The sequence below is a fragment of the Panonychus citri genome, unplaced genomic scaffold (assembly GCF_014898815.1).
Source record: "Panonychus citri isolate SS breed McGregor unplaced genomic scaffold, ASM1489881v1 Contig00040, whole genome shotgun sequence".
NCBI classification, from domain to species: Eukaryota; Metazoa; Arthropoda; class Arachnida; order Trombidiformes; family Tetranychidae; genus Panonychus; species Panonychus citri.
The window spans coordinates 1,463,051-1,489,869 of record NW_026515445.1 but is presented as its reverse complement, the minus strand read 5'-3'; the positions used below and the strand labels follow the sequence as shown (position 1 = coordinate 1,489,869).

General features: G+C 31.2%; 5 protein-coding genes across 7 annotated transcripts; 3 read left to right on the top strand and 2 right to left on the bottom strand.

Annotated features, from left to right (window-relative positions):
* Positions 1-263: 263 nt before the first annotated feature.
* On the top strand, positions 264-10,244 carry LOC128397729 (monocarboxylate transporter 13-like). Of its 3 annotated transcripts, none has more exons than XM_053358476.1 (5): positions 264-931; positions 6,512-7,074; positions 7,889-8,032; positions 8,575-9,312; positions 9,445-10,244. In XM_053358476.1, exons 2-5 carry the CDS (start codon positions 6,849-6,851, stop codon positions 10,065-10,067), a joined length of 1,731 nt encoding a protein of 576 aa, XP_053214451.1. In that variant the 5' UTR covers positions 264-931; positions 6,512-6,848; the 3' UTR covers positions 10,068-10,244. The 3 variants fall into 3 exon arrangements, with proteins under 3 accessions (XP_053214451.1, XP_053214452.1, XP_053214450.1); XM_053358477.1 differs by lacking the exon at positions 264-931 and adding an exon at positions 1,162-2,472; XM_053358475.1 differs by lacking the exon at positions 264-931 and adding an exon at positions 4,329-4,622.
* A 1,556-nt stretch (positions 10,245-11,800) lies between these two features.
* Positions 11,801-20,561, top strand: LOC128397869 (uncharacterized protein DDB_G0287625-like). The gene is made up of 8 exons (XM_053358635.1): positions 11,801-12,970; positions 13,913-13,987; positions 14,119-14,451; positions 14,525-14,798; positions 14,880-16,403; positions 16,913-17,103; positions 17,423-17,478; positions 18,978-20,561. Exons 1-8 carry the CDS (start codon positions 12,256-12,258, stop codon positions 20,403-20,405), a joined length of 4,596 nt encoding a protein of 1,531 aa, XP_053214610.1. The 5' UTR covers positions 11,801-12,255; the 3' UTR covers positions 20,406-20,561.
* LOC128397876 (thioredoxin, mitochondrial-like) lies at positions 20,524-22,005 on the bottom strand. The gene is made up of 3 exons (XM_053358646.1): positions 21,718-22,005; positions 21,425-21,548; positions 20,524-21,046 (listed from the first exon to the last, which is right to left on the bottom strand). The coding sequence occupies exons 1-3, from the start codon at positions 21,876-21,878 to the stop codon at positions 20,933-20,935; spliced, it is 399 nt and encodes a 132-aa protein (XP_053214621.1). The 5' UTR covers positions 21,879-22,005; the 3' UTR covers positions 20,524-20,932.
* A 162-nt stretch (positions 22,006-22,167) lies between these two features.
* On the bottom strand, positions 22,168-24,398 carry LOC128397874 (peroxisomal membrane protein PEX16-like). Its single transcript, XM_053358642.1, has 4 exons — positions 23,727-24,398; positions 23,517-23,629; positions 23,315-23,448; positions 22,168-23,229 (listed from the first exon to the last, which is right to left on the bottom strand). The coding sequence occupies exons 1-4, from the start codon at positions 23,842-23,844 to the stop codon at positions 22,530-22,532; spliced, it is 1,065 nt and encodes a 354-aa protein (XP_053214617.1). The 5' UTR covers positions 23,845-24,398; the 3' UTR covers positions 22,168-22,529.
* Positions 24,399-24,585: 187 nt separating this feature from the next.
* LOC128397871 (WD40 repeat-containing protein SMU1-like) lies at positions 24,586-26,685 on the top strand. Its single transcript, XM_053358640.1, has 4 exons — positions 24,586-24,743; positions 24,845-25,360; positions 25,423-26,219; positions 26,313-26,685. The coding sequence occupies exons 2-4, from the start codon at positions 24,865-24,867 to the stop codon at positions 26,562-26,564; spliced, it is 1,545 nt and encodes a 514-aa protein (XP_053214615.1). The 5' UTR covers positions 24,586-24,743; positions 24,845-24,864; the 3' UTR covers positions 26,565-26,685.
* The last annotated feature ends 134 nt before the right edge of the window (positions 26,686-26,819 follow it).

Sequence of the window (26,819 nt, the reverse complement as noted above, 5' to 3'; positions counted from 1 at the left end):
TTTAGTACTGATGCTTTACTGGTTCTTTTTACTCTTGAGTCGATTTAATCAATTGACCAATTAACAATTTGTTTATAATCGGATTGATCATTTTATCAAAATTTGTTAATTGTTGAACCCAAACAAAGTTGTCGTATTGAGATTTAACCCAATAATCAAAGATAAATCCAATTTAAGACAATCATTTTTTCACTTTCACTAAGTCACAATAATCAACAATAATCACCATTAACTTAATAACTTAAGTCAACAATCAACTTTAATTGTCCTGGTTAATTATTGGTTACGTTCTAGTGACTGTGATTACGATTTTGATTACGTTGATTGCTAACAGAAAGAAAAAACTAACAGTAAAAAATTAAACTAACGCAATTCCAATTGCTCCACTACAATTTACTAATTGTATTAGTTTTCAATCAGCTCTAATCGGGAAAGTGAGAAACAATCAGATAAAATTGTTCATATTCTCATGTACTTCTGGTTCTGATCAGTTGATTATAATCTAAATCATCACTGAGATTCATGATTAACCAACAATTTACACCAAAATCATTCAAATCCTTGAATTGTTAAACCAGGAATTACTTTAATCATCAATAATCAACAACAACCTTGGTGAATAACATTAAATGTTTGTACTATTAACTATGGGTTTCCCTTTACCTTGTGAATGAAATATCAACATTAAAATAATTCATCTTCATTTGATTATTGATGAACACAATCAAAAAATCATCATTCATAATCAACACCAACAATCAACAACAACTTGAACAATTTACATTAATATTCAATCTGTGATATGATCAATTTCAAGTCAAATCAAAAATTTGATTAATCAAAGTGTCCGAATTGAAATATGATTAACAACATTAAACGAACAATTAACATATCAATCAACAGAAAATCAACGAATTAACAACAATTTAAGGTAAATAAAACTTTAATTCTGTGATTTATTAATTATTTCGACTATGAATTTATAATTGTTACCCAAAGGTCCGAAAATGATTATCTCATTATCCTATTAACGACTCTATTAATTAAAATGCGATTTAATTGTGATAATAGTTACCTTGATTAACTATCTGACTGATTTAATTTGTTAATTTGGTTTCTTTTTTTTTAATTTGCTGTTTAGTTAATTGCTCTTACAATTTGTCTTAATTATATTAAATCAATAAATCAATCCTTGGTCAATAAGTATTTACATTTTCCATAGTTAATTGTGATTAAATTAGCCATTGGACAAATGATTAACCAATTGTTAGCACTGAGAGAGCCCTCATGCCCCTGAAAATCAAGTCTAATCATAATTTGATTTAATTGTCTGACTGATTAGTTAGACCCTGATTGTGATGCTGCGAACGTCATATCACCTTGATTGTTGTTATTAGTTTAATCATGATTAACCAAACACTTTCCTTGAACCTTTTTGCTTTTCGTTGTTAATATTAACCAACTAGGCAATGGGATGGAGGTTAACTCCCAGTTAATAACAATCAAATTAAATTAATATTAAACCAATCGCAATAGCAATAAGACATAATTGTTTTACTTTTTTTCTGATCAACAATTAGCTCAATGTAAATTAGTAAGATCAGTGATCTTAAATCACAGTTGAATTAATTCACTGTTAACTGTTATTAAATCGTTCCGGGTTCAACGATCGATCCAATTAATCTGATTAAGTTTTAAAGTGATTAACATAATCGCGAAATTGATTCTTAATTGGCAAATAATCAAACCCATTTAACATCCAATTGGCAATAGTTAATCAAATCTCTTAATTAACTGATTGCCAAAATTAATCAAATGATTTAACTAATTGTCATCAAGTGCGAAGACAAAGTTTCACAGCTCGATTCTGATCTTTCATTGATTCAAATTCATTCATTTCAACAGTTAACTTGATTTGTGTTGATCCGATTCAGTTAAATTAATATTATTGTGATACTTTGATTTTAATTAAAATTCAGTGTTGACATTAAATTTGATCGTAAAAATGAAAAATGATCAACTTAACTATTCATTAAGTTTTCATTAATTGATCTTATATAATACAATGTATTTAGAATTAAATTGTGATTTGATTTCCTCATTCTGATCATTAAATAATCTGTGACTCTGCAATTGACAATCACCTAAAAGCAGACTGATTCAATTGGATTGTGGTAACAATTAAAGTTACGATAATATTAATAAGCTCATCAGCTGATCAAACAATCAGCAAAATTTTGCAAACCATTGTGATTAAAGTGTATTAATCAACTCTAATCAATTATAGCCTTGATCGTTAGCAATTGTTGATCACTTTCTAATTGTTTACACTTTGCCATCAAGATTATGTAACAATTTAATCATCACAACAACAATTCAATTTACTGAAAGTGAACAATTTAATTCGTTGATTAAGATAATAACCTTGACAATAATTTACAAATCGCTACTCGATTGTTTTAACAATAAACTGTAAGTGTTTGATTGTGTATCTACATTCTTGAATAAGATTTGTCGAAATTTTGGGTAAAGATTACGCTCAAGCTACAAGGATTCTATGAGAGGTTAAGGTATCAAAAATTCAATGAAAATCACAAAACGGAAAATAGTACGAACAAAATCTGAGTATTCATGAAATTCTGACTCAAAGATTTTATGTAAGCATGCAGATAAGCTTTTCACAAATTTCAAAAGAAGATAGATAGAATTGAGAAAGAATTTAGTTTTGAATTTTTCGATTAAAAAACGATTCCCATTTCAATAAACCACGGGTCTGGCAAACAATCTTAACAAACTTTCGTAAGAAAGTTTGTTCCCGCTTGTTCATATTATTAACTAATCAATTTGAGTCTATTTAATATTAAAAAGTATTTACAATCAATTGAATTTTTAACTTTTAACTAAATTCAATTTATTATCAAATGATTGGTGTTAACAATGGTTTGTCAATTGTTTACTTTTAATTGTACTTTAGTTAAATTAAATAATCATGATTGATAAAAATACATTGACATAATAAAGTAAATTATTAATAACAATTGATCATGTTTAAGATTAATACTTCATACCCAACAATAAATGTCTTGGTTTGAGCAAGGTTAATGTTACTTTGATTTAATTATCACAATCAGTTGATTGTAAATCTTAATGTTGATGAAACAAATGAAAATTCAGATATCATCTTAATCATCTTCACGAATAAAGTTCATGGTCAATTTTTTCTCGCAATTACAATTAACAAACAATTTACTAGCTGATAGCAATCGAGTTCATTGTTTTTCTTATACATTTTTAGCTGATCATCATGTTAATCAATTGAATTATAACAATTTAGACGAGGTTAGTATTTAACCATGACAATTTAACACTATTTCACATTGACCATGAATTGTTGACCATAAAATAACAATTAAACTAGTTAATTGTAAGTTTAGTAGTGGACAATCAAGTGACAATTGCTCTTGATCATTTATCGTTTTCAAAAATGAGACTAATCAGCTGATTATTCATTAATTGTTACTCAATTACCACTAATTGTGTTTTTTTTTTGCTTGATTGCCCCTTAAACTATTAACACGTGAATTTGAATTGGTAACGATAAACAATTAACCTGAACAATTGTCTAACTGATTAGGTTAATCACTCAATCCAATTAACCCAAATAAGACGAAGACAATAAATGTCACTCTGAGTCCTATGATCCACCAAAAAAGTTTCATTTTAATTGCAATTAAAAATTAACACGTATTCAAGGTGATCGATTTTGAAATTATCAATTAATTAATCATTTTTGAGGTGATATAATAATGTTACATGTGATTAAATTTAATCAAACAATCAGATGAACCGATTATCACATTAAATCAATCAATTATAAATCAAAATTGTTGATCTTTTGGATAGTTAATCAAATATTACCTTTGAATTTGATCATGAACTCTAATTGTAGCAATGAAATTTGATCAAATTGATTTGATTTGCATTAGTCAAAGTAAATTAAATCAGCACAATTAACTGTCCCCACAATTAGGATTTTTAGCAGTGAAAAAATAAACATTGTTAACAAATTGTTAACTTACAATTACAACGTTTCATCTGTCTGATTGATTGATTAAATTTAATTGTTACAAGATTTGTGATATAAGCTAAAGAAAGGGGAAAACGTAATTAAATTAAATTGCGATCAATTTGATTGTTGATTGGGTAATATTAATCCATAAAGGGCAGTTCTATTACTCTTAAATGGACTCTTATTAATTTTAATTGCAGGAGGAGCTTAAGTTAATCAAGAAACTTAATAACATTAAACTTTCTCATTTTGAGTTTTGAGTTTTTATCGTTGCAACGAAACTTGATTTAATCAACTATCAACAGTTAATTGTCATTTTGTTGCAATTTACTTTTTACACTTAAGTGTTATCCATGTTTTATTATTACTTTAATCAGTGTTTATCTAATTCAATCTGCATGAGCAATATAATGGTTTCATTGTGACAATTAATTAATCATCAGCCGTGCAATTATCAACTGATTTCGTTAATACTTTTGGGTCAACGATTTGATCAACAGCAATCACAAAGTCCGATAACTTGATTGTGCAGCAATTTAATATTTAAATAACGGTTAGTTTGTGAATGTTTCATCAATTTAATTATCTAATATTTAATTATTGGTTTCGATTAGATTAAATTGTTTCCACTTCTTCCGGTTGATTAATGAATCATTAATTCACAATAACTGTTGTTTTTTGATAATTTATATCAATCAAAATATTTCGTGTTTAATTTAAATCGTTTTAGGTTTGATAATCATTAAGTAGCCTCTTTTTTGCCAATCAGTTAATTGTTGCACTTGTACAAGTGAATGGTACAATTAATTGTGACTTAATTGAACTGATTAAAGTTTAATTGTAACAAGCCGATTGGAGGCACAAATTTTATAGTAAATTTATTAATAGATAATCAGGTTTCTTGTAATAATTATGACAATTGAATTAATTGTCATTCTGATTGAGATCACCCAATTTAAACTTTCAGGCAATTTAATTTTCTTCCCAATCAAATTAAATATAAATTGAATGATTAATTGATTATTTAAAGAAAAATTGAGAAAATAACAACAAATTGAGTTTAAATAACAAAGAAGAGCAATTTAAATTTTGATTAAAATTAAAATTAAACACCAAATTAATTGATTAGTTGTTCAATAAATTGATAATTAAATGATGATCTCATTTAATCACACCAAACTGATTAACCAGAAATGATGATTTCTTTATTGATTTATTAATTGCTCTCATCTAATTATCATCTAAATGAGATTCTGACAAAAAAGTGAGAAACAATTAACTTTATTTAATCAGCTGTAAAGAATCAAAATTGACAATATTTCCTAGAGATATTTCTGGAACAATTAAAGTTAATTGTCAGGTTAAATTAACTATGTATCTTTTATAGACAATCTATTAGATAATCAATGTAATCAAAATGAATAGAACTTGAATTTCTGGTTCATCAGGTATCATCATGGAATATGATTTTCTTCATTGATGAACAGCAATTAAGTGCTAGTAAACTGAATTAACATTATTACCTGTTTCTAAATTATAATTCCCCTTGTTTACTGACCTGTCCTTCAATTTTAATTATGTCGCATCACAATTAAATTATCCTAGTTACGATTTAATGTTACCAAAAACTGTTAATTGTTGTCAATTGTCAACAATCATAATCGTTTTCATTGTCAAGGTTAAATTCAAATTATATCAATGAACCTTTTATGATACACGTGCAATTGATTTAGCAGCAATTAACTATATCATCCTTAATTTGATTAGTGAAAATAGTGATGTAATAGGGAATTGATCACAACAACAATTAGTTGATTGACAAGTTGACATTTAATTATCATTACAAAATCATATCAGTGATGCAAATTATGTAAACTTTGTTTCATCAATTTAAATTGTTGTTTACATCTTTGATATAATTGTATTAAACGCTTCGAGCAATTTAATTGTTTAATTATTGCAAAAGTTAATTTAATTGATTGATAAACGCAACCCGGCCAAGTTAATTGCGATTAAATCAACAGGTTAAAAATTTTTTGTTAAATTTTTTCAACTCAACAAAAAACTTGTCCAAAGTTTTTTTGTCGAGTTAATTGTTTTTAATGATGACAATTAATTTAATTGTTGGAATATTAAAAGTTAATTGAGTGAGAAAAAGGGGAAGATACAAAGAAAGAGAATCAAAAATAGACAGAGAAAATATCATCTTTCCGACGAGCGAGAGAGAGTGAACTGAATACGATAAAAGGAATTGATTAATTTCGAGCTTAATATTAACTCCAATAAATTTGATTGATAAACATCGATAACAAAAGTGATCTTATTATATAATCAATAAGAATTTTGTTACTATCGTTACAATTAGTTAAACAAATTGGTTCGTCAATGGTCAATTATCAGATCTTGGGTTGTTCTAATTTCCAAATTTTCAATTTCTTTCAGTTTCAAATCGATTCAATTGATCAACAATCAACATCATCATTATCAACATCAATTGCAATCAAAGAGCAAGAAATGATTAGATGATATTTGTTTTACTTTACTTTTTAAACTTTGTGATTGACCTCAAGTCAATGAGAATCTAAGGCTATTTTGACCCAGAAAATTTGCTTAAGGTCACTATTAGTCCATCTAATCATCACCATCGACAAAAAACCAGCAACAAATTTACATCTAATTATTAACAATAACGGAAAGTACAAAAACTCTTACCAGTCGTCGAGAATCAGATCGTTTTTCTATTATTCCGTTGATTTGATGATCCCAAGTGCTCTTAATTATGCCTTCAATGTCTGTAAATATTAACCAAAAGCCAAATGGTAAAAACATCGACTCAGGTTATGCTTGGGTTATCCCGTTTTCCTGTTGCTTCATCAACGCCATATTGTTTGGTATCCACCGAAGTTATTCATTATTTTTATCAGAAGTTCTCGAAACTTATCATGTATCTCGAAGTGAAGCTACCTGGCCTTTCAGCCTTTGCATGACCGTGATTCACCTTTCAGGTAAGTTCGATATTATTATTAGATTAATATGTTAATCAGTCTTAATTACCGATTTGTTTTTTACCACTTTTCCATTGAACTTGAGGTTATTGCGAACAAAAAACTTCATGACCTAAGTTCATTTATGATAGAGGTCATTAATATTGCTCATTCAAGCGAAACCATCATAATCAGATCTGCACTTTGATCATCATCTGATAACAATTAGCTGTAAATTACTCGATTTAAATAGTGCTAATAATAAATAATAATAACATGTTTTGAATGGACTGTCCAGAAGGTTAATCAGGCTCAATAATAAAGGTAAACCAGTATTGATTAGCTAAATGATGTTTACAATAGTTAATCATGATCATAATAATACAGCAATTCATTTAGTCGAGGTTCTCATTGATTGTATTGGATTTGATTGCGATGAAATATTTCATTACAATTATATCTTTACATGACAATAGAGTCCAGAGTTTCTAGAGGTGATCAAGGTTACTTTGCACCGAAGGATTTTTTTATAATAATATTGACCAATTCTGATTAATTTCCAATCTTTTCAACTACTATTATGATCGTAATTACAACACACTAACAATCAGGCAAACTGACAGTTCCTGTAACTAAATTAAATTAAAGTTAACCTCGAGAAGCCAAAATGCTAAGATTAAGAAATGAATTGGTATTGCAAATATCACTGATCATTAGCCTTGCAATTAGTAAATTAAAAGACGTTTCCTGGTTTTATTATTTTCCATTGTAATTATTATAATTAACATAATCTCTCTGATGAAACTAATTTTGTCAATTTACGTTTCGATTTCAGGTCCAATCTCTGGTGTTTTAAATTCACATTTAGATATAAGGACAATTGTTTTTATCGGTTGTGTTTTCTCAACGATCGGAGCAGCGCTTTGCTATTTTGCTACATCGGTTTTGGATATTGTCCTGTTTGTTGGAATAATTCAAGGTAATTAATTCGAACTTTTAATTGTTTCTTTCGTGAAACTTTTCTGAGAACAGAAAAAGTTTTTCTCTGGATTTTCGCATCGATCAAATCGGCAAAATCCTTGCAACACTTTCCTTTTTTAGTAACAATTAGAGTTTACTATCAATAAACGAGTTCTTAATAAGAGGCTCTCTTAAAAAACTTTTCTAAAATTAGAATATAATTATAATTAGCAATTAAATAAACTTCGATATTACAAAAGAGCCCTAACTCCAAACTGAACTGTCCTAATTGATTATTTAATTGCTGCTTCATTCTTACAGGTTTTGTATCATCTTTTCAGCTTTAGATGAACAGGTTATGTTTTTCAGCCCTGAAAATTATTTACATTGATTCAATTTTCCGATTTCAGGTTTTCAATTGTAATTAGCTGAATTAATAGAGTTACAGAATCTCGTTCATCGAATATCAATTAAATAACAAACTTGTCGACAAAATGGTTGACTTTGTTTCCATTGATTATTTCTAATTACAATTTGTACTTTCATCTTAACTACAATTAGGTTTTGGAATCGGCATAACTTATGTTCAAAATCCCGCAATAATCAATGAATATTTTGTTAAATATCGAGGGTCAGCCCTTGGAATCGCTCTTTCAGGAGGCACCCTCGGGGCATTCGCCATATCGCCATTGGCTCGAAATAGTCTCAGTTATCTCGGTTTACATAAATCGTTTCTTACTTTGGCTGTATTAACACTTTTAACTCTTCCAGTTAGTTTAACTCTTCGTCCTCAAAAATCATCATCGAAAAAGTTATCATCAAAATCACCATCAGAAAAAAAGGATAATCTGAAGAAGATATTTTCTATTTCACCGGTTTACTTGACTCATTTTGGTGAAAATTTAAACAAAAATCAATCAGAAAGTAACATCGTAATTGGTGATAACAATTCGAGTAATAAAACACCAACAGAATCTCCACCAGATAAAATTTTACAGAAATCAAATTATTACATCAACGATAATTACAATCGATCAACATTACAACTAATGTCGTCGAAATTTGTTCAAATGGCTTTGACGATGGAGCGAAAGATTTCAACCAACGAAAAGATGGTTCTTCCAACGATTCACAAACTATCTGAAACAGCGAAACGATCTCAAGTTAAACAACAATTAGACAGAATTGTTTTAATAATAACCAATCCATGTTTCGCATTAATTTGTGCGACTCATTTGGCTTATTTTTGGGGAGTCATCACATACACTATGGTCAATGTTGATCTCGCTGTTGACAAAGGTGAGTCGATGAAATCTTCTGGGTGCAATTCTGATTGATTGATGATTCGTAGTTAATCAAACAATTATCAGTTGTAATTGGTTGAATTTACCTTTCAAGATATTAAATTGTTATCCGTTCATTCAATCTAAGGTTTATCTCGAGATGTCGCAGTCCATTTGATTACGACTTTTTCGGCTGGTGATCTGGTCGGTCGTTTAGGATCTGGATGGTTCATGGACAATCGTTTGGTTCCTCTCAAATATATGGCCATGTTTAATATCTTTATTGTCGGAGTATTACTCAAATGTATTCCATTGACAACCAATTATTACGTTTTAACGGCGATATCGACAGGATTGGGTTTTAAATCAGGAATCATTGTAAATATGCTCAACATTTTATTCTGTAAATATCTTGGAACTGAAAATTCACCATTAGCCTTTGGATTAAGTTCCTTCTTTTGTGGATTAACAACTTTAGTACGTCCAATGTTAGTTGGTTATTATCGTGATGCCGCTTTCGGTTCATATGATGGACTTTTCAATTTATTGAGCGTCTTCGGGTTCTTGGCATCAGCACTTTGGTTAACAGAGCCATTTATAAATCCGTCAAAGAAAAATGGAAAACACAACCATAAAGATAACCAAACTAACCAAGAAATTAATGGTAAACAAATTGTCAATCAATCAATTGCATCATTGACATTACCTCAATCTAAACAATCATCACCATCTAGTGACAAAATTTCTGACCAAACTTTGGTTAGTGTTTGAAAAGATTCAAAATCAACTTGAGTTTCAATTGATCTTAAATTTCAAGCAATAATTTAAAATCATCAAAGTTTATAATCAACGGCAACCTGACGAAAACCTCATTCAATTAAGTTGACCTCAGACAAACGAAATATCAATAAAAAGAACAAGTTCTAACTTATTTTATAACAGCAAAAATTTGATTCGATTCAATTCATTTCACACAAACGATTGACTCCAATTCCATATTGATCCATAGATTTATACAGAGATTTTCTGAAATTCAATTTTTGTCAATTGTCCATTTGGAGAGATGACCAGATATTTCTAATATTTATCACACGAATGCTCATTGTAGTAAATAAAGGCCAGTAAATTTTAACAAATTTGAGCTATGGAAGGAATGTTAACTTTATCATGAAAAAATGTTGGCACTTTTAATCCATTCGATAGCCGAGATAATCTCCAGTCACTCGGAGAGCTCCAACTGCCTAACAAAAATATACTTACTTATATTTTAGTATTCTAAAATCACTATTAATAAATCTCTATCAGTAATCATGAGTCCTAATCAATTAATGGGAAAGGGGAAAATATTTTCATTCAGATTCGATTCGTCAGCGCAAATTCAGTTCTTCAAAAAAAATGTTCGTGACTTCGTTTGAACAATAAGCAGGACTGGTGAAAGAACAATCATTTAGATTGCATTCATTTTATTTCAATTCTTGAGCTTCAATCGAAATGTACATTAATCAAATGCATAGCGAGTCGAATTTGAATAGAATTTAATTTTTATCTCTTGGTCTTCATCGAGTTCTGACAGAAGATCAATGAATCGAAGGACTTTTATTATCAAATTTTCTATTACCAATTTCGTAGAATCAGAACTTCCATCTGGTGGTGATTATTTCTACCATTTACTCTCGACGACGGTGCTAATCGTTAACAGAGTTTTTGAAAATTCATTTCAATATTATTCCTTCTCGCAATGAAACAAGATCAACTATGAGCCTAAGGACAATTCGAAAAATGAAAGTAATATGATTTACGAAAAAAGTTCAAAAAATTTCTTAAAAATTACTATTATTTTCATGATGGAAATAATTTAATTTGATTGAATGAATTGTATGTGACTTTGGTGAATGATGAAATAATTATTTTGCTAATCGATTACAAATACTGTTAATATTATTAACCATTTCCATCAATTAGTTTGTCTGTTAATGGACAATTTTTGTTTGCTTAAATTATACCACGATAACTAAAAATGGTCAGCAATTAAGTTAACCATTGATTAAATAAGTTATGATCGATGGAAAATAATTATAAGCAATAATGAAAATGAAATCAAATGATTACCAAAAATTAATGATGAATTTATTTATTAACGATACGAGTAAGTGAATGAGTTTAGTATTGATTAAAAATAAAAGTTATAATAATGATGAACCTCTGATTATTAAAATTGAGGACGATTCAGTTAACTGATTATCATCATGAAAAAGTGAGTATGTTCATAGGTAACTGATTTCATCGAGCAGATTCAGTTAATATTTTTTATTCCACTAGAGAGATTCTAAAACTGATGATGATAAGGATGACAAGAAATGATGAAAAATAGAAGGTACAGGTGAGAGAGGGAGAAAGAGACAAAGGAGAATCAAAGAGGAGAGAGAGAGCATGATGAAAGAGGGAGACAAAATTCTCATGACAATTTCCATCTCTATGGAGATTATTACGACAGAAATGTTTCTAGGTCATGAGGACTTCGATAAACTCAATGTTCATTTTCTTGGTGCTACAATTCAATTGTTAATTTTGTTGACATTTATTTGATTATATTTTGATTACAATTAACTAAATAAAACTGTTTCTTAATGAGTTAGAACTTAATTTTTACAGCGATTTGAATTTTATTTATTTACTTTGTATTTACGTCCCTTAATTGTTTCAACTTTTGTTTTGTTTAGAAACGAAATTCATTTTAATTCATGATTCTGACTAATGTGTAACATTTATTAACCAGAATTACCATGACAAAGACAATTCATGATCATTGAACTATGAAGTTTAGTTCATTGCATTACCTTCATAATTTAATAGACCTCAATGTCTACCTAATAGCAAAGTGATTTCAATTGTTTGTACCGAGAAAATTTCAATCGTGTTGATCAATTTGTTTATGGATTACAATTTAAAATGATCAACAATGAGCGATCAACTTAATGGTGTTAACAATCATGCCAATAGTAATAATCAACTTAATAGTGAAAGTGTCAAAAAAAATGGACAGGATTGTCAAGATAATCCAGAAATAATTGAATTTTTTGATTGTTGCCACAAATCATTACAATCACGATTAGTAGATTTAATTAAAGGGAAATCATTGCTCGATCTGATCAATGGACGTGATCGAAATGGTCGCTCATTGCTACACTATTGTGCGGAATGTACCGGAATCTTTTGCGCTCAATTATTGATTCAATCTCGACCTCACTCGATAATCAATCAGGACAACGACGGCTACACGATCCTCCATTTAGCTGTTATCAACGGGAACACATCAATGGTCACTTATTTAACATCGTCAGTAAAATCGCTGATCCCGTCTGACCAATTGTTCACTCAGTTCCTGAACGCGGGTGATACTGAGGGACACACCGCTTTCCATTGGGCTACCGTTTGCAACGAACTATCTTGTCTCGATATATTATACTCATCGGGTGCCTCAGCTTCCCTTCCGGATATTTATGGTGCTCATCCTGTTCATTATGCCGCCCAAATGACCGCTCCGTCCAATAGTATAAACAAAGATGTAAGAATCGGATTAAAAGTGTTGCGAAAAATATTAGCTTATCAAAAAGTTGATCCAAATTGTCGGGATAAAGATGGACGAACGCCACTTCTTTGGGCTGCGAGTTCAGGTAACAATTTATTCTGATTGTCCGAGTTATCATAATTGTTCAGAATGATGATTTACTTTTCCTTTTGAAATTAGATCATTTCACTTTTGTGTCGCTTTGAGACAGTTAAATTGTCCTGATTATAATTAAGTTTAGATGATCAATTGTTGCGTGACTTTGTAAATACCCAAATTAGTTGCACGATTGATATTGGCCACAAATAATTAGTAAATTGTTAGATTTTTCAATCTCCATAATATTAAATTGCCCGGAAGGTAATGATAAGTTGTAACTAAATTGAATAAAAGGGCGAGTCTTGGTTGAAATTGATTGATTGTCAATGATTAACTATTAATAGTTAAAATTAAATGAGTTCAAATAATTATTGTAATGAGAAAGTTTCCAATGAAACTGATTCCGAGTTGAAAATTAAGTTCCTCTCTGATTAAACAGTAATTAGATTTTAATGATACAAATAAATTCTTGACAATTATTGATCCAAATAACAAATGAGCTCTGAAAATAGACTGTGGTCACCAAATAACTTGATCAGCAATTAAAATCGATTGATAATTTGTATTCACTTTCCAACCAGAGTTACTTGTCAATCATTAATCTTTCATAATGATCAAATTGTCAAGGGAAACAATTAAACTTCATCTTTGAATTGAGGCCTTAAATCATTTTTCTTGATCATTTTCGTGATGATTCAATTATCTTTCTGTTATAATGATTAAAGAAATTTAAATGTGTCAATGTCTCGTTTCCTTGTTTTCCAAACAATTGTAATCACGAAAAAGTCACTTTTAAGATTGATCGTCATTCGTTTTACTGTCCTGGTAAAATTTGGTCTCACTGAGTTTTTGCAAACTGATTCAATCAGATTAACTCGATTATTGAATTTATAGTAAATCATTTAATCATCTTTGAGATAACTCGTTTTTATTATCTATTAATCTTAAGGTTCAAGCGAAGCGATTATGATGCTGGTCAATTCCGGTGCCGATGTTTCATCTTGTGATAAAGATGGATTAACAGGTAATAAATCACATTGATTATTGTTGCGATTGATATTGTATCTCAAATCGCCATTTGAATCAAGGAGATTATACTGAAAGTGAAAATTGATTAATGATGTAAATCTACTTGATTTGATTTCTACTAATTAGCCCTTCATTGTGCGTCAAGTCGAGGTCATGTCGAATCGGCCGAAGCTCTTATAAATATGTGTGGTGCTCAGATCGATGCAACTGATTCGATTGGATGTTCACCTTTATACTACGCTGTGACCTTGGGTCATGCCGATTGTACCCAATTACTACTAGTGTCTGGATCTGAGCCTAATCGACAAGATCTTAAAGGACGAACGGCTGCTCATTGTGGTGCTGCCAAAGGGCAGTTCGAGACAATCAAGATTCTCGCCTCGCATGGAGCAAACCTTTGGTACAGAAATGCCAGGGGCGATTTACCTTTACACGAAGCAATCAAATCTGGTCGCAAAGGTAAACACCATTTTCTGAATAAATAATCAAACAATGAAATCGAATTGAAATGTTTTTATTTTTCTCGTTTCAGAATTGGTTCGATGGCTTCTTCAACAACTTCCAAGTGCCGTGAATACAACGAATACAATTGGACGGAGTCCACTTCACATCGCAGCGACAGACAACAATGTTGAAATGTGTAAAGTGTTAATTGATTGTGGTTCGGAAATTAATCCATTAATGAAATCAAAAGGGAATTTAATGACTCCACTTGATTGCGCTCTACAAAAAAATTATCGAAGTTGTGCCAAATTCCTATTACTTCATGGAGCTCTTCCAGCATCAAGATTAGATTTAAATTCAAGGTAATTCGTTCATGATAAGGTTCATGACAAGTTTCTATTAATTTCTATTCTCTCTCTTTCTAATCTACTCACTTTGATCAGGTCATTGCATCAAAAGCGTTTATCATCTCAAAGTCCTGGCAAAGGTTATATCTCACCCAAAGTTTATTCTAATTCTTCGAAATCTCATTCAGCTTCTCGAGATAATTGTTACTCAAACATTAATTCTAATTCTGAGTCTGGTCAGAAAATAACAAACATGGAAACAATTGAATCTCATCATGATGATGGGAAAACTCGCACATCAATTTCCAAACGAAAAGTAGCAATTTACCGTAACAACGGCTCGTCACCCGATTATTCATATTCAGCCTCTCGATCAATGAGCTCAGGATTCCAATCACAATCGATTATAACAAATGTCTATGTGAATACAGTTTCGAAACACAAAATAGCTCCTCTGAAACGAGTCAAAAGAAGGACAAAATTAAGCACAACCGATTCATCTCAATCATCATCGTTGTTAAATGATAATCAATCTCAAAGTTTTGTAAGTGATAGAGAAAGTGATACACAATTAGCAACTAAGAAAAAAGGATTAACCAGTTTAAGTGACACAATTAAAAGTAGTAACAGTAACCAGAGCAAAATTAAATCACGAGGGATAATTGAAAGTGGGGAAAGCTCAAAAAATCGCAGTCGCAGTAAATTAAAAAGCTCATCGCGAAGCAGAGACGGTGCTGATGACCGAGAACAATTGACAAGTCGGTCACTTGATCGCGGGACATTGAAACCAGGGCAGATCAACAATAAACGCTCATTAATTGGTAAATCTATTGTTAAACATCCGCATGCAAGTGACGTTGATTTATCAGTTGTGGTGACAGAACAAGTTATTAATGGAGATGAAGATAATTATAACGGTGAGAAAATAATTGGAACTAATAATGTCAAGGATAAACTCGGAGAGGAAAATGAATCAGATGAAAGTATCAACAACCATAATGAAGATTTTGATGGAAATAATAAAGAGATTCATGGAAATTCATCTGAAACTGAATATTCTGAAGATTCTTTTGTTGATCATAACCAAGATACGACTGAATCAGCAACTGGTTCATTGGCTTCAATCGCTTCTATTGTGAGTCATGAAATACCAATAATTGGTTCTGATGATTCGTCAGCTGATAACTTAATCGACGATCAAAATAACCCACCAAACACTCAAGACTCCGTGGAAAATGAAAGTTATCATGTTAAAAATGACGATCTCTCTCAATCTAATGAGGAAAAGGATTCTCGACAAAATGACCACCAATCTAATCGTCTTCATTTGAGTGACAAGCATTTGATTGGAGAGAGAAGATCGAGCAAATCGAGTGATAATTGTAAAGAGGATTCGAAATGTGATCTAAAGCTACACTCAGAGTCTCGGTGCTCTCATCATCTCCACCATCGACTAGCACCAACATCGGGACCCATTGATCTATCCCATGTGACTGCAAAGGTCGATACTCGAGGCTTAGATTTGGCTCGACGACCTCAATCAGAAGCGAAACCAACGAAGGACCAAATTAGAGTAGAAAACAATGAAATGATGGCCAAAGTTGAACGAAGTCTACGAAAGTAAGTAAATCGATAATATTAATGATAAGCAAGTTAATTAGTAAATTTATGATAGTAAATTGTTCATGATGATTTATTTATGAAAAACATGAACAGAAAAAGGAAAAGGAAAATTAAATGATGACATTGACATTGGAAAACATTGAAGTGTTTACATAATCAACAAATGAGAATAACCTGATTTTCATGTTAATCGATACTTTTGCTGGTCTAATTTGTTGATCAATCGATTAAATGATTAAAGAAAAAATCAATTGATTTCGTGATGAAAAACAACAACAATTGTTAAATTATAATAATAATATCATTAACTTTTAGGCTTTTGCCTTTTCAATTGACCTCATCACTTAAATAAAATATAATATGATGGTTGAAACCATCAACACTATTAACAATTTAGGATAATATTACAATCAATTGTTAAGAAATTAATCAAACAATAAACTAAACGTAATCTAATCCTTTTTGTTTTCTATTCAAATGTTACCAATCAATCAAAACACTAAAAGGTATCAATTGGAGAGGAAAATATTCCAAGAACTTCAAGATCTAAAGCGATGTCAGATTCGAAGTGGCCGAAATAACGAACCAGTTCTGGTGAAAAGATTAGTTGAAAAGTTCAGAAAAGAAGTCAAATCTCCTGGAATGTTAGATTTCAATGATTCGTATTCGTATCGATCGTACGAACGATTTCTTTATGGTAAGATATTAATTGATCATTAATTAGATTAACAAGACTAATGAACGGAGAGTTTGAGTAATTAACAACATTGCCATTCCTCTGATCAAATAGCTAATCAATATTCAAGAATTAACCTAATATCCTTTTAGGGTTATTCGCTATTAGCATTGTGTTATTGTTGAGCAAGTTGATTGTTTTCTTTCAAACTGTTGATCAATATTGAATTTAATAATTGTGATGATAACAATGATTATATAACAATCGTAATGATGATGAAAGAAACTGAATTCATTTAGTGATAATTACAATTGTTATTTATTTTTCATCTCGATTTCAGATCAATTGAGGAAACTCTCATCTTCTAATCAAGGGAAGGTTTTACCAATAATCAAGGTAAGTACAGGGTGATGAGAAAATTCAGCCTTCGTTAACAATATTCAGTGATTAAATGGAACACATTTTCTTACCACCCTGTAGAATAGGTTAATTGTAAACATTACGATAATGGTAAAATACCAGAACAATAGTAAACTAGATTAGTTATGGGAAAAAATAACTATAACTATTTACTAATCATTTCGAAAATGATAATAGAAAAATAAGATTAGAACGAAAAAAGAAAAATTTAATAATAGAAATTTTAGATTATGAATATTAATCAATGAGAAAATCTTTTTCGATGATTATTAAAATGGTTAAAATAATAATAATAATGATGATGGTGATGATGATAATCAAGTTAGATGGCCTCAGGGTGAATTAACTGCTTCTGTTTAGTGTATCCTGTTAACCAGGATTCTGAATCCGGATCAACTGATTGCAAGAATCAATTGTGACCAGAAAACACAGATCGGTGATCTTGTTGAGCGACCTTTAAATTAGAAACTATTATTATTATTATCGTTGGTTATCGTTAAATGAATCCTTTTACTTGCACTTCCTCTGATGTTTATCAGCATTGAAGATCTCATGAAAATTTCATGACGATAATTTATTCATTTTATTGATTATTTTTAATGATTGGATGTAAAAATATAAGCATGAAAATAGACGATTGATTGACCTTTTCAACGTGGGTTAATATTACTAAGAATAGTGATTGTAATGTATTTTAACCAACAAATCGACGGATTGATTAACTTTAAGTACATAATTAAGATGAGGAAGATGAATAGGAAAGAAGGGGAAAAGTGGAAAGAAGATGATGAGGAAATCGAGTTGATGATCAGCTGAAAATAATATTATCTGTTTCATCTTAAATGGAAGGTTTCAAGTCTCTCAGGATAAATGTCGATGATGAAGAAATGATGAAAAATGATGAGAATGGGAGAGAACACAAGTTAATCATGTTATCATCATCTTTTCATCCTCATCATTGGGCGGCGGCTTCAGCACGCTGATTGATAATCACTTTTTGTTTGAATATAATCCAAGGAGTGGTCAACAATTTAACCTGTTGATCAGACAAAAGTTGATTTCCTTTATCATTATTATTGTTGTATTATTATTACCGATCGATATGGTCAACACCATTTAGAGTTAACAGTGTTTTCAATCTGATTGGGGCTCAACTTTCAATATTATCATCAAGTATTATTATTATTGCCTATCAGGCTAAACCAGTCCAACAATCAAGACGAGTTTACAATCTTGATTAAAACACTTAAACGTTAATTCAGTTACAATCATGTAACTATTTCTTAATTCTTGCATTTTTTACTCTCTTGGTTGTTGATAATCTTTATCATTGTTGTATTGATACCAATTATTTTAGATTGTATCTTCCACTTTAATTGCTTTATTATTGTTGTTGTCATCTTTTACCTTGATTTGGTGATTCTTAATTGTCATTCGATATGTTTCAACTGATTATTTCTTGTGATTCTTTGCAGTCTGTCAGTGATGAAAATTTGGCTCTACAATTTATGAAGACTCATAGTGATCATAATTCACAATTTGGTGACAACTATTCAAGAAAAAATAACCATAATAATAACCAAAATCATGGTAATTATCATGGTAATTATAATCAGCTCAATCGGATACATCATCCTAATCCTGGTTTGGGTCAAAAAAGTGTCTCTGCAATGTCAACATTTGGACAATCAAAGTTAAAAAAAGATCTACACTCAAGTTTTAATTACAACAATCAGCAACAATCAAAAAAGTCTCATCACCTTAATGAAAAAGAAGTGATCAAAAAGAAAAGTGAAAACGGAGGATCTAATATTAGTTCTAGTAAATTAATGCCCATTAACAATGATGTTAACAGTAGTAACAACAACAATACAATCAACTTAAAAAATTTATCGTCAACAATTAAAAGTGAAGAGAAGACAATTAAAAAGGTAGATAATCAATTGTCACTGGTGAAAGAAAGTATTAATAAATCAATAGCTTCTGAGTTGAAGCAATTCAATGGATCAAGTGGGAGAAAATCAATCAAAGAACCAAATTCCAGGTCAAGTCATGTATCAACGACCAGCGATCAATCAATGGGAAGGATTGAATATAATAATCGAAAGCCTAGTGAAACCAATCCTTTAATTGTGATCGATTCTTTGGAAAATTCTTCGAACGTTAGCAAGACGATTAATAATCGCAAGGATGTAACCAAAGACGCGAAATCAAACGGAAAAGGATCTGGAAAAGGTCAATCAGTTGATCAAAGTGATAAGATGAAGAAGATTATCAACAGGGGATCATCTTCAAAGTCAACGATTAAGGAGATAAGACGAACAACAGCTAAACACGAACAATACAAAAGTTTAAGGGGAAGTCATCGTCGAATTTGCCTGAAAAGTTCTGACATCAAATCGAAGCCTTATGTCGAGGCAGCTGTTAATAGACCGAAGTTTAAACGATGTAAATCGTCGATTCCAAATCGATTCAAGGTAAATGTGCCATTGGAACAGATTGAGAAACGTTGGAAAATGATAAAAGAAAATGAAAGACGAAAATCAGCTGAACAAGAAAAAAAGTCGAAAAAGGAACTAAAAGAACCGCAAGTAGATGAGAATCTCGATAAAGAATCAGATGAAACGGATGAACAATTGGAATTCAAATTACTTTATGAGATCAACAGGTCGAGCAGAAATGATTCAAATGATGAATATGATTATTATAATGACGAAGATGATGAAGTGAATCAATACCCTGTTCATTCAAGATCTGAAGTGAGAACCGATTACTCTGAACATGGATCAGAATATGAAGACGAGGAGGAAGACAGTGATTACCATGATGGACACCATTTCAATCACTATTTAAAGAGAACTCACTCTGAACCCGCTTTGATTCCTCGCGATTTGAAGGTTTAATTGTTTTTCATTTTTTTTTCGAAAACAAAAAGTTGTAAAAAGTAATTGTGATCATGTTATTCGTTGGATTTTTTTGATAATTTTCTTGAACGAAATGGAACCGATTTATCTGTTGTAATTAAGTGTTAAATAAAGGACGTTTATTTCTTACAGTTATTTTCATATTGATTTTAATCAGTTGGACTACTAAGACCATGATAATAATAGTTAACTGAATATTCATCTTTACAGTAATTCGTGTATTCACAATATGCTATTATCATCGGTTGTTTCGAAGATGACAATGAGAAATTATGAGAAATCAAAAAAAAGGAAACTATCAAACAAAAAAATCTAAATTAATTGGTGAGTGATGGCTTTTGCTCTTTGGTAATTCGCCATCGATTTAATTTATCTAGATGGAGTAGTTGGGAATTGTGCTTCGCAATTAGATCGAAATTGAGGAAATTGCTTAAATCACACAGAAGAAAAAAAAATGATCTGTCAAAGTTGGGGCAAAGGAAAACCAACATTGTGATAGTGTTTAACTATTCGGACAATTTGTGAACAAAGGCACGAAGTTGATCGTCATCGATGTTCCCAACGAATGAATCTACGACTTTTCCATCTTTAATTGCAAATACTGAAGGGACTGAACTGACCTGAAGAAAACGAGAAAGAAATAATCAGTTAGTAAATTTCTATGGAAACAACTAATCAAAACATTCCAAACAACAATCGTCATTTTATGTTATTATTAATAACAAACCGCAAGATTAGATTAATATCATAGATAACGGAAATTGATTATCAAACAGTTATGATGAAAGGTGAGAGCAATAAAAGATTATCTTGTAGAATCAGATGAATGATCAAAGTACAAAATTATCAATGTCTGAAAATATTGCCTCAAATTAAAGATGTAAGAGTAATAAAAGATACGAGAGATCCTCAAGAATGAAACAACAATATCAACAAATAAAATGACGATTGAAGAAATGATTTGAAACATATGATGAAAGAAGATTAGATTGAATTACTTTGTATTGACCAGCAAGTTCCTCATGGTTATCAACATCTACTTTTGCAAGATCTATCTTCTCCGATTGATTCGCCATTGCAGTTTCCAGTCGTGGAGTTAATTGTTTACATGGATTACACCAACTTCAGAAAGAAGACCAAAGAAAAGGGAAACATGACATAGAAAAGAAGAATTGAAAAGAAAAGAAAACATGGTCATAATGGAGAGAATATAAAACTGTTCATCATAACGTAACAAATAGAATGGAATGAACAATTGAACTAATGAGAGAACAATTAATTGATTACTTACGTAGCGTAGAAATCAACAATGACCGGTTTCTTATTGTTGATCACTTTGGATTTGAAGTCCTTTTCGTCTTGAATGGTGAAGATATCTAATCGACATGATGTTGATGAGATGAGTCGTTTTGATAGAGACAAACCGAGACGAGGAACCAAATTAACTGACATTTAGATCAATTGTTCAAGATCTATTAATTGAAAGATAACAAACAATTAGAATCAAAAGGAAAGATCAACTATTTGGGAGATTAATAAAACCACACACCAGCCACGATTTTGGAGTTTAAATGACTAAAAACAAATGGAAACACAACTGATTCTGGTTATCGATAAATCGATTAATCGAAGTTTCAATCGACAAAGAAAATTTCAGGTGAATGATTAACAATTAACAGCGACTGATTAGTGAATTTAGTTTATTGCAATTTGTCAAATCGATAGGAAACTCTAGTCAGACTCAAGTGGACCAATTTTTATAATTCTTTCTTATATAATAACCGTTAACGTAGATTACATAGTTAATTTATTTACAATTATCTTGATGATTAAGATAATCATCTGAAGATGGAGATACAAATAGAACCTTTTTCATTGAAATTGTTGAAAACCCTTACCCATGAAATAAATTTTAAATGATTACGATAACTTGGAATAAGTTATAATAAAAAAGAGTTGAGAACAAGGAGACAAAATCACTGAGACTTTCGGGACAATTGTGGACATTATTTCAATTGAGTTCTTGAGTCTCGAAACGGGAACAGGGGTATGATTTTTGAACGAAAGACGGGATTAAGGTGAATACAAAAGAGATTGATTTGATTAGGCATTCCAAACGTAGAAATAAGTTCTTTGCCATTCAGGTAGATATTGAATGAGAGGTTTTAAAAGGGATCCAAATAAAGGTATTCTTTCAGATAAAATGGTCAAAATTCGGATAATTTTAACTTTGGTGTATTTATCATAGAACGGGGATCTCATCAGGTAGAGGAATAGTGAGAATGATCTTTGATTTAATTCTAATCTTTCACTGGCATTCCAGAGATTACGAGGTTGGTTCAATAGTCTTAAACTTGTGACATCCATTCCGAACGAGACAACACTCGGCGTCCATGAATTCGGTCCGAAAGTTTTCATGGTTGAAAGATGAACAAGAGGTCGAAGGATATGAAGAACCTCAGCCAACTTTTGAATATCATTCAGAACCGTTGGTGGAGCGTTTTTATCTTCTCTACCAAGAATTTGATTGATTAAAGTTGTTTCAGTTGGAAGACGCCAAGTCCTTTTCTGACGCGGAGGAGCATTGTCCAAGGTGCGAATCACTCGCCCTGATCGAGGTAGGGTGACAATTGACTGTCCATTGGGTTGATTACCTGATTGATCAGGAGAAGGCTCAGTTTCAACTGTAGGAGGGTTAAGGCCTCTGGTTGGAACATCTCTCTGTCTATCCAAAGGCATGAAAGCAATTTGACGCTGGAGTCCAGTATTGTATTTGAATAAGAGAATCAACTTGACCACAGCCCTGAAATCGAGAGTCAGATGATTATTAAAAGTTCATAGAATCGATAAATATCTTGAGTGAATGTGGAACAAAAATCAAGACCTACTTGGTAATTTGAATAACAGAGATTATGATCCATTTTCCAGCTTCACCAGCTAATTTCTTTGCACTTATTTCGAAGAAAACTTGAGTGTATTCGATGACAGTAACAAAGATTTTCAATCTTTCCACCACATCGCTCTGAGAAGAGAAGAAAAGAAAAGAAAATCATTAGTAAAAGAAGACAGAATAACGTTGACATCACTTACAAAATTTGATTTCCAATTGAATGCTCTTCTAAGTAGAATATCATTGCATATTTGTAGTAAAGAAGAGGATGTGTAAACCAACTCGGAGATTATATTGGAATTATTGAATCGACCTAAAAAGAGAATATGAAAACAAACAGTCAAAATAAGAATAAATTGATTTGATTGATTCGTAATCAGATAAGCAACATAAAGAAAATTGAATCTCACCTGAAACCAGATAACTAACCCATCTCAAGACATTCTCAATCTCAGTAGCAATTAATGGATTCTCTTTGATAATCGATTTGTATTTGTCTAGATATCTAATAGTCAAAGTAACCGGCATAGTAATCGAGGAAAATTTGTATCAAGATGAAACAAGAATCAGCAATCAATTAAGACACAACAAAAAAGTAAAAATTGAATGTTGATAATTATAACCCCAAATGGTTGATTGAAATTATCCAAATTCACACAAGTCAATGAGAAAAGCAAAAGCTAATCAAAGATCACAGACAAACTTATTAGTTGATGAAAATGAAGATGAAAGACGAAATTAGCAGTAGTAGGCTAGATTAGTTGTGTGAAGAACCTACAATCACACAAGGAAAATGGAACCAATTAAATACAATGAGAAATCACCACCATCACCATTTTATTTCCTTACGTTGAAAATGTGGATTGACAGGTTATGATGAAGACAAAGTGAAAATCAGACTAATGAGCTAAGAAAATGAAGCGAAGACAATAAAGGCTAATGGTCGTAACACAACATTCTAATTGAAATAGTCTGATCGAGACTATTTTTTAAATTCTACAATTCAATTGACCAGATGAACTTGACAGATTATTAAATGAGGATAAAAGATAAAGTTGTACAATTATTAGTGAGAAAAGTTTATTAATTTTTCTCGATATTTGATCAACAAACTTAAGAAAACAGCTGAGATCATAGATGTCGCTAGGAGAGGGAAAGAGAATCGGATCGGATCTTTTTTCGAATCCAATCGATATCTTTTTAGATCAAATTGATCTTTGTTTACACTTTTTAGAAAAAATTTTTCTTTAAGTTTAAATTTTTCATTTTCTATTAAATTGGTTCGTTTTAATTACCCATAAGGTTAATTGGTCTTTAGGGTTTGTAACACTGATTTTATCTTGATTGTTTAGATCTCTTGTTTATCGATCTGTACTGTCACACAAGTTTCTTTTTGTGAAATCACTAATTTTCTTTGAATTCATTTGGTAAGTTTCTTAAAATCTTTTATTTTGATTGTTTCTTTTGGCTCGATTGTCACTGATTCTATTTTCTTTCTTTTTTTATTTTAACTTGCATTGATTCTTAGACACAAGAAGGTTTTCTATTATGTCTATAGAAATAGAATCTGCTGATGTAATCAGACTAATTGAACAATATTTAAAAGAAAATAATCTCCAACGGACTTTGACTGCACTTCAAGAGGAAACTTCTATTACTTTAAATACCGTTGAATCAACTGAGAGTTTCGTGAACGATATCCAATCTGGTCACTGGGATGTTGTATTAAAAGTGGTACAAAGTCTCAAATTGCCTGATAAAAAGTTAATCGATCTATTTGAGCAAATTGTGATTGAGCTTATTGAAGCAAGAGAGCTTGGAGCGGCTCGAAGTTTATTACGACAAACAGATACTATGGTCAAATTGAAACACGAAAATCCTGAGAGATACATTAATTTAGAGAATTTACTCACTAGAAATTATTTTGATCCCAAAGAAGCTTATCCTGAAGGAAATTCTAAGGAAAAGAGACGAAATCACATAGCTCAGTCTCTATCCAAAGAAGTTTCTGTTGTCGCTCCTTCCAGACTTTTAGCTCTACTTGGTGAGTTGACAAAAAATCATTTAATCAACACTAAATAACAAATCTGATTTCTTCCAATTCAGGTCAAGCTCTGAAATGGCAACAGCATCAAGGGCTATTACCGCCAGGAACATCTATCGATTTGTTCAGAGGAAAAGCTCAGATCAAAGAGCAAGAGGAAGAAGCACCTCCAAGTCAGCTGTCGAAGTCCATTAAATTTGGTGGACCGCGAGTTGAATGTGCTCAGTTTTCTCCGGACGGTCAATTCCTGATCACCGGAACTGCAGATGGATTCATTGAGGTTTGGAACTTCACAACCGGTCGAATTCGCAAAGATCTGAAATATCAGGCACAAGAAAATTTTATGATGATGAAAGATGCGGTTTTATGTTTAGCATTTAGTCGTGATTCTGAAATGCTCGCTTCTGGTTCCAAAGATGGTAAAATTAAAGTATGGAAGATTCTTAGTGGGCAGTGTTTAAGACGTTTTGAGAATGCTCATACTAAGAGTGTGACCTGTGTCAACTTCTCAAAGGATTCATCTCAAGTCCTATCAAGTAGTCATGATTGTACCATAAGAATTCACGGAATCAAATCAGGAAAATTGTTGAAGGAATTTCGTGGACATGCATCTTTTGTTAATCAAGTAATTTACTCATATGATGGACATCACCTCATCTCAGCTTCGTCCGACGGATCAGTCAGAATTTGGAGTCTCAAAACAACGGAATGTATTTCATCCTTCAAAGCGGCAGCGCTTTCAGGAGCCTCCAATTTAGATATCACCGTCAATAGTGTTGCCATTGTCCCTCAAAATCCTGACAATTTACTGATTTGCACTCATAGCAACACTCTTGTTGTGATGAACTCTCAAGGAAAGGTAAGTCTCAAGACCTTTCATCTTCAAGAATGAATTTCTTGTTGACTCAATTCGAGATATTTAAACTAATACTTTCAATTATCGTTCCTTTAGATTGTCAAAACTTTTAGTTCCAATAAAAGCGAAAACGGTGATTTCGTAGCGGCTTCAATCTCCCCCAAAGGCGAATGGGTTTACGCTATTGGAGAGGATTATCTTCTTTACTGTTTCTCTATGGCCTCAGGGAAACTCGAAAAAACTTTGGATGTTCACAAAAATGTTGTCATCGGATTGTCTCATCATCCTCACAGAAATTTAATTGCCACTTACAGTGAAGATGGTTTTTTGAAACTTTGGAAATCATAACTTTAATGCCCAATTTTGTACAAACTTGACTTTCGATGAAACAAATAATCACATTTGATAAGATTATAAAAGTATAAAAACTTGATTGCTATTCTAATTAACAAGGAATTTTTTGAATTAATTTCCATCAGAACTGTTATTAATTTCATCAACCGGAATATCAGCTGAAATGTTATCAGTTTCATTTACAGTAGAATTGGCATGAGATGTGGATGCGATGTTTGAATTACCAGATAATCCAGAGACCGATGTTAA

What these genes read in the sequence shown, in the direction of transcription:
- LOC128397729 (XM_053358476.1), top strand. Translation starts at nt 6,849, where the DNA reads ATGCCTTCAATGTCTGTAAATATTAACCAAAAGCCAAATGGTAAAAAC. An exon ending in GTTTGTTGGAATAATTCAAG is followed by an intron (nt 8,033 to 8,574) that starts GTAATTAATTCG and finishes AACTACAATTAG; the next exon opens with GTTTTGGAATCGGCATAACT. An exon ending in TGATCTCGCTGTTGACAAAG is followed by an intron (nt 9,313 to 9,444) that starts GTGAGTCGATGA and finishes ATTCAATCTAAG; the next exon opens with GTTTATCTCGAGATGTCGCA.
- LOC128397869 (XM_053358635.1), top strand. Translation starts at nt 12,256, where the DNA reads ATGAGCGATCAACTTAATGGTGTTAACAATCATGCCAATAGTAATAAT. An exon ending in TGATAAAGATGGATTAACAG is followed by an intron (nt 13,988 to 14,118) that starts GTAATAAATCAC and finishes TCTACTAATTAG; the next exon opens with CCCTTCATTGTGCGTCAAGT. An exon ending in AGGTTTTACCAATAATCAAG is followed by an intron (nt 17,479 to 18,977) that starts GTAAGTACAGGG and finishes GATTCTTTGCAG; the next exon opens with TCTGTCAGTGATGAAAATTT.
- LOC128397876 (XM_053358646.1), bottom strand. Translation starts at nt 21,878, where the DNA reads ATGTCAGTTAATTTGGTTCCTCGTCTCGGTTTGTCTCTATCAAAACGA. An exon ending in ATTGTTGATTTCTACGCTAC is followed by an intron (nt 21,549 to 21,717) that starts GTAAGTAATCAA and finishes TTCTTTCTGAAG; the next exon opens with TTGGTGTAATCCATGTAAAC. An exon ending in AACTTGCTGGTCAATACAAA is followed by an intron (nt 21,047 to 21,424) that starts GTAATTCAATCT and finishes CGTTTTCTTCAG; the next exon opens with GTCAGTTCAGTCCCTTCAGT.
- LOC128397874 (XM_053358642.1), bottom strand. Translation starts at nt 23,844, where the DNA reads ATGCCGGTTACTTTGACTATTAGATATCTAGACAAATACAAATCGATT. An exon ending in GGTTAGTTATCTGGTTTCAG is followed by an intron (nt 23,630 to 23,726) that starts GTGAGATTCAAT and finishes TTCTCTTTTTAG; the next exon opens with GTCGATTCAATAATTCCAAT. An exon ending in TCTGTTATTCAAATTACCAA is followed by an intron (nt 23,230 to 23,314) that starts GTAGGTCTTGAT and finishes TCTCGATTTCAG; the next exon opens with GGCTGTGGTCAAGTTGATTC.
- LOC128397871 (XM_053358640.1), top strand. Translation starts at nt 24,865, where the DNA reads ATGTCTATAGAAATAGAATCTGCTGATGTAATCAGACTAATTGAACAA. An exon ending in CAGACTTTTAGCTCTACTTG is followed by an intron (nt 25,361 to 25,422) that starts GTGAGTTGACAA and finishes CTTCCAATTCAG; the next exon opens with GTCAAGCTCTGAAATGGCAA. An exon ending in TGATGAACTCTCAAGGAAAG is followed by an intron (nt 26,220 to 26,312) that starts GTAAGTCTCAAG and finishes TCGTTCCTTTAG; the next exon opens with ATTGTCAAAACTTTTAGTTC.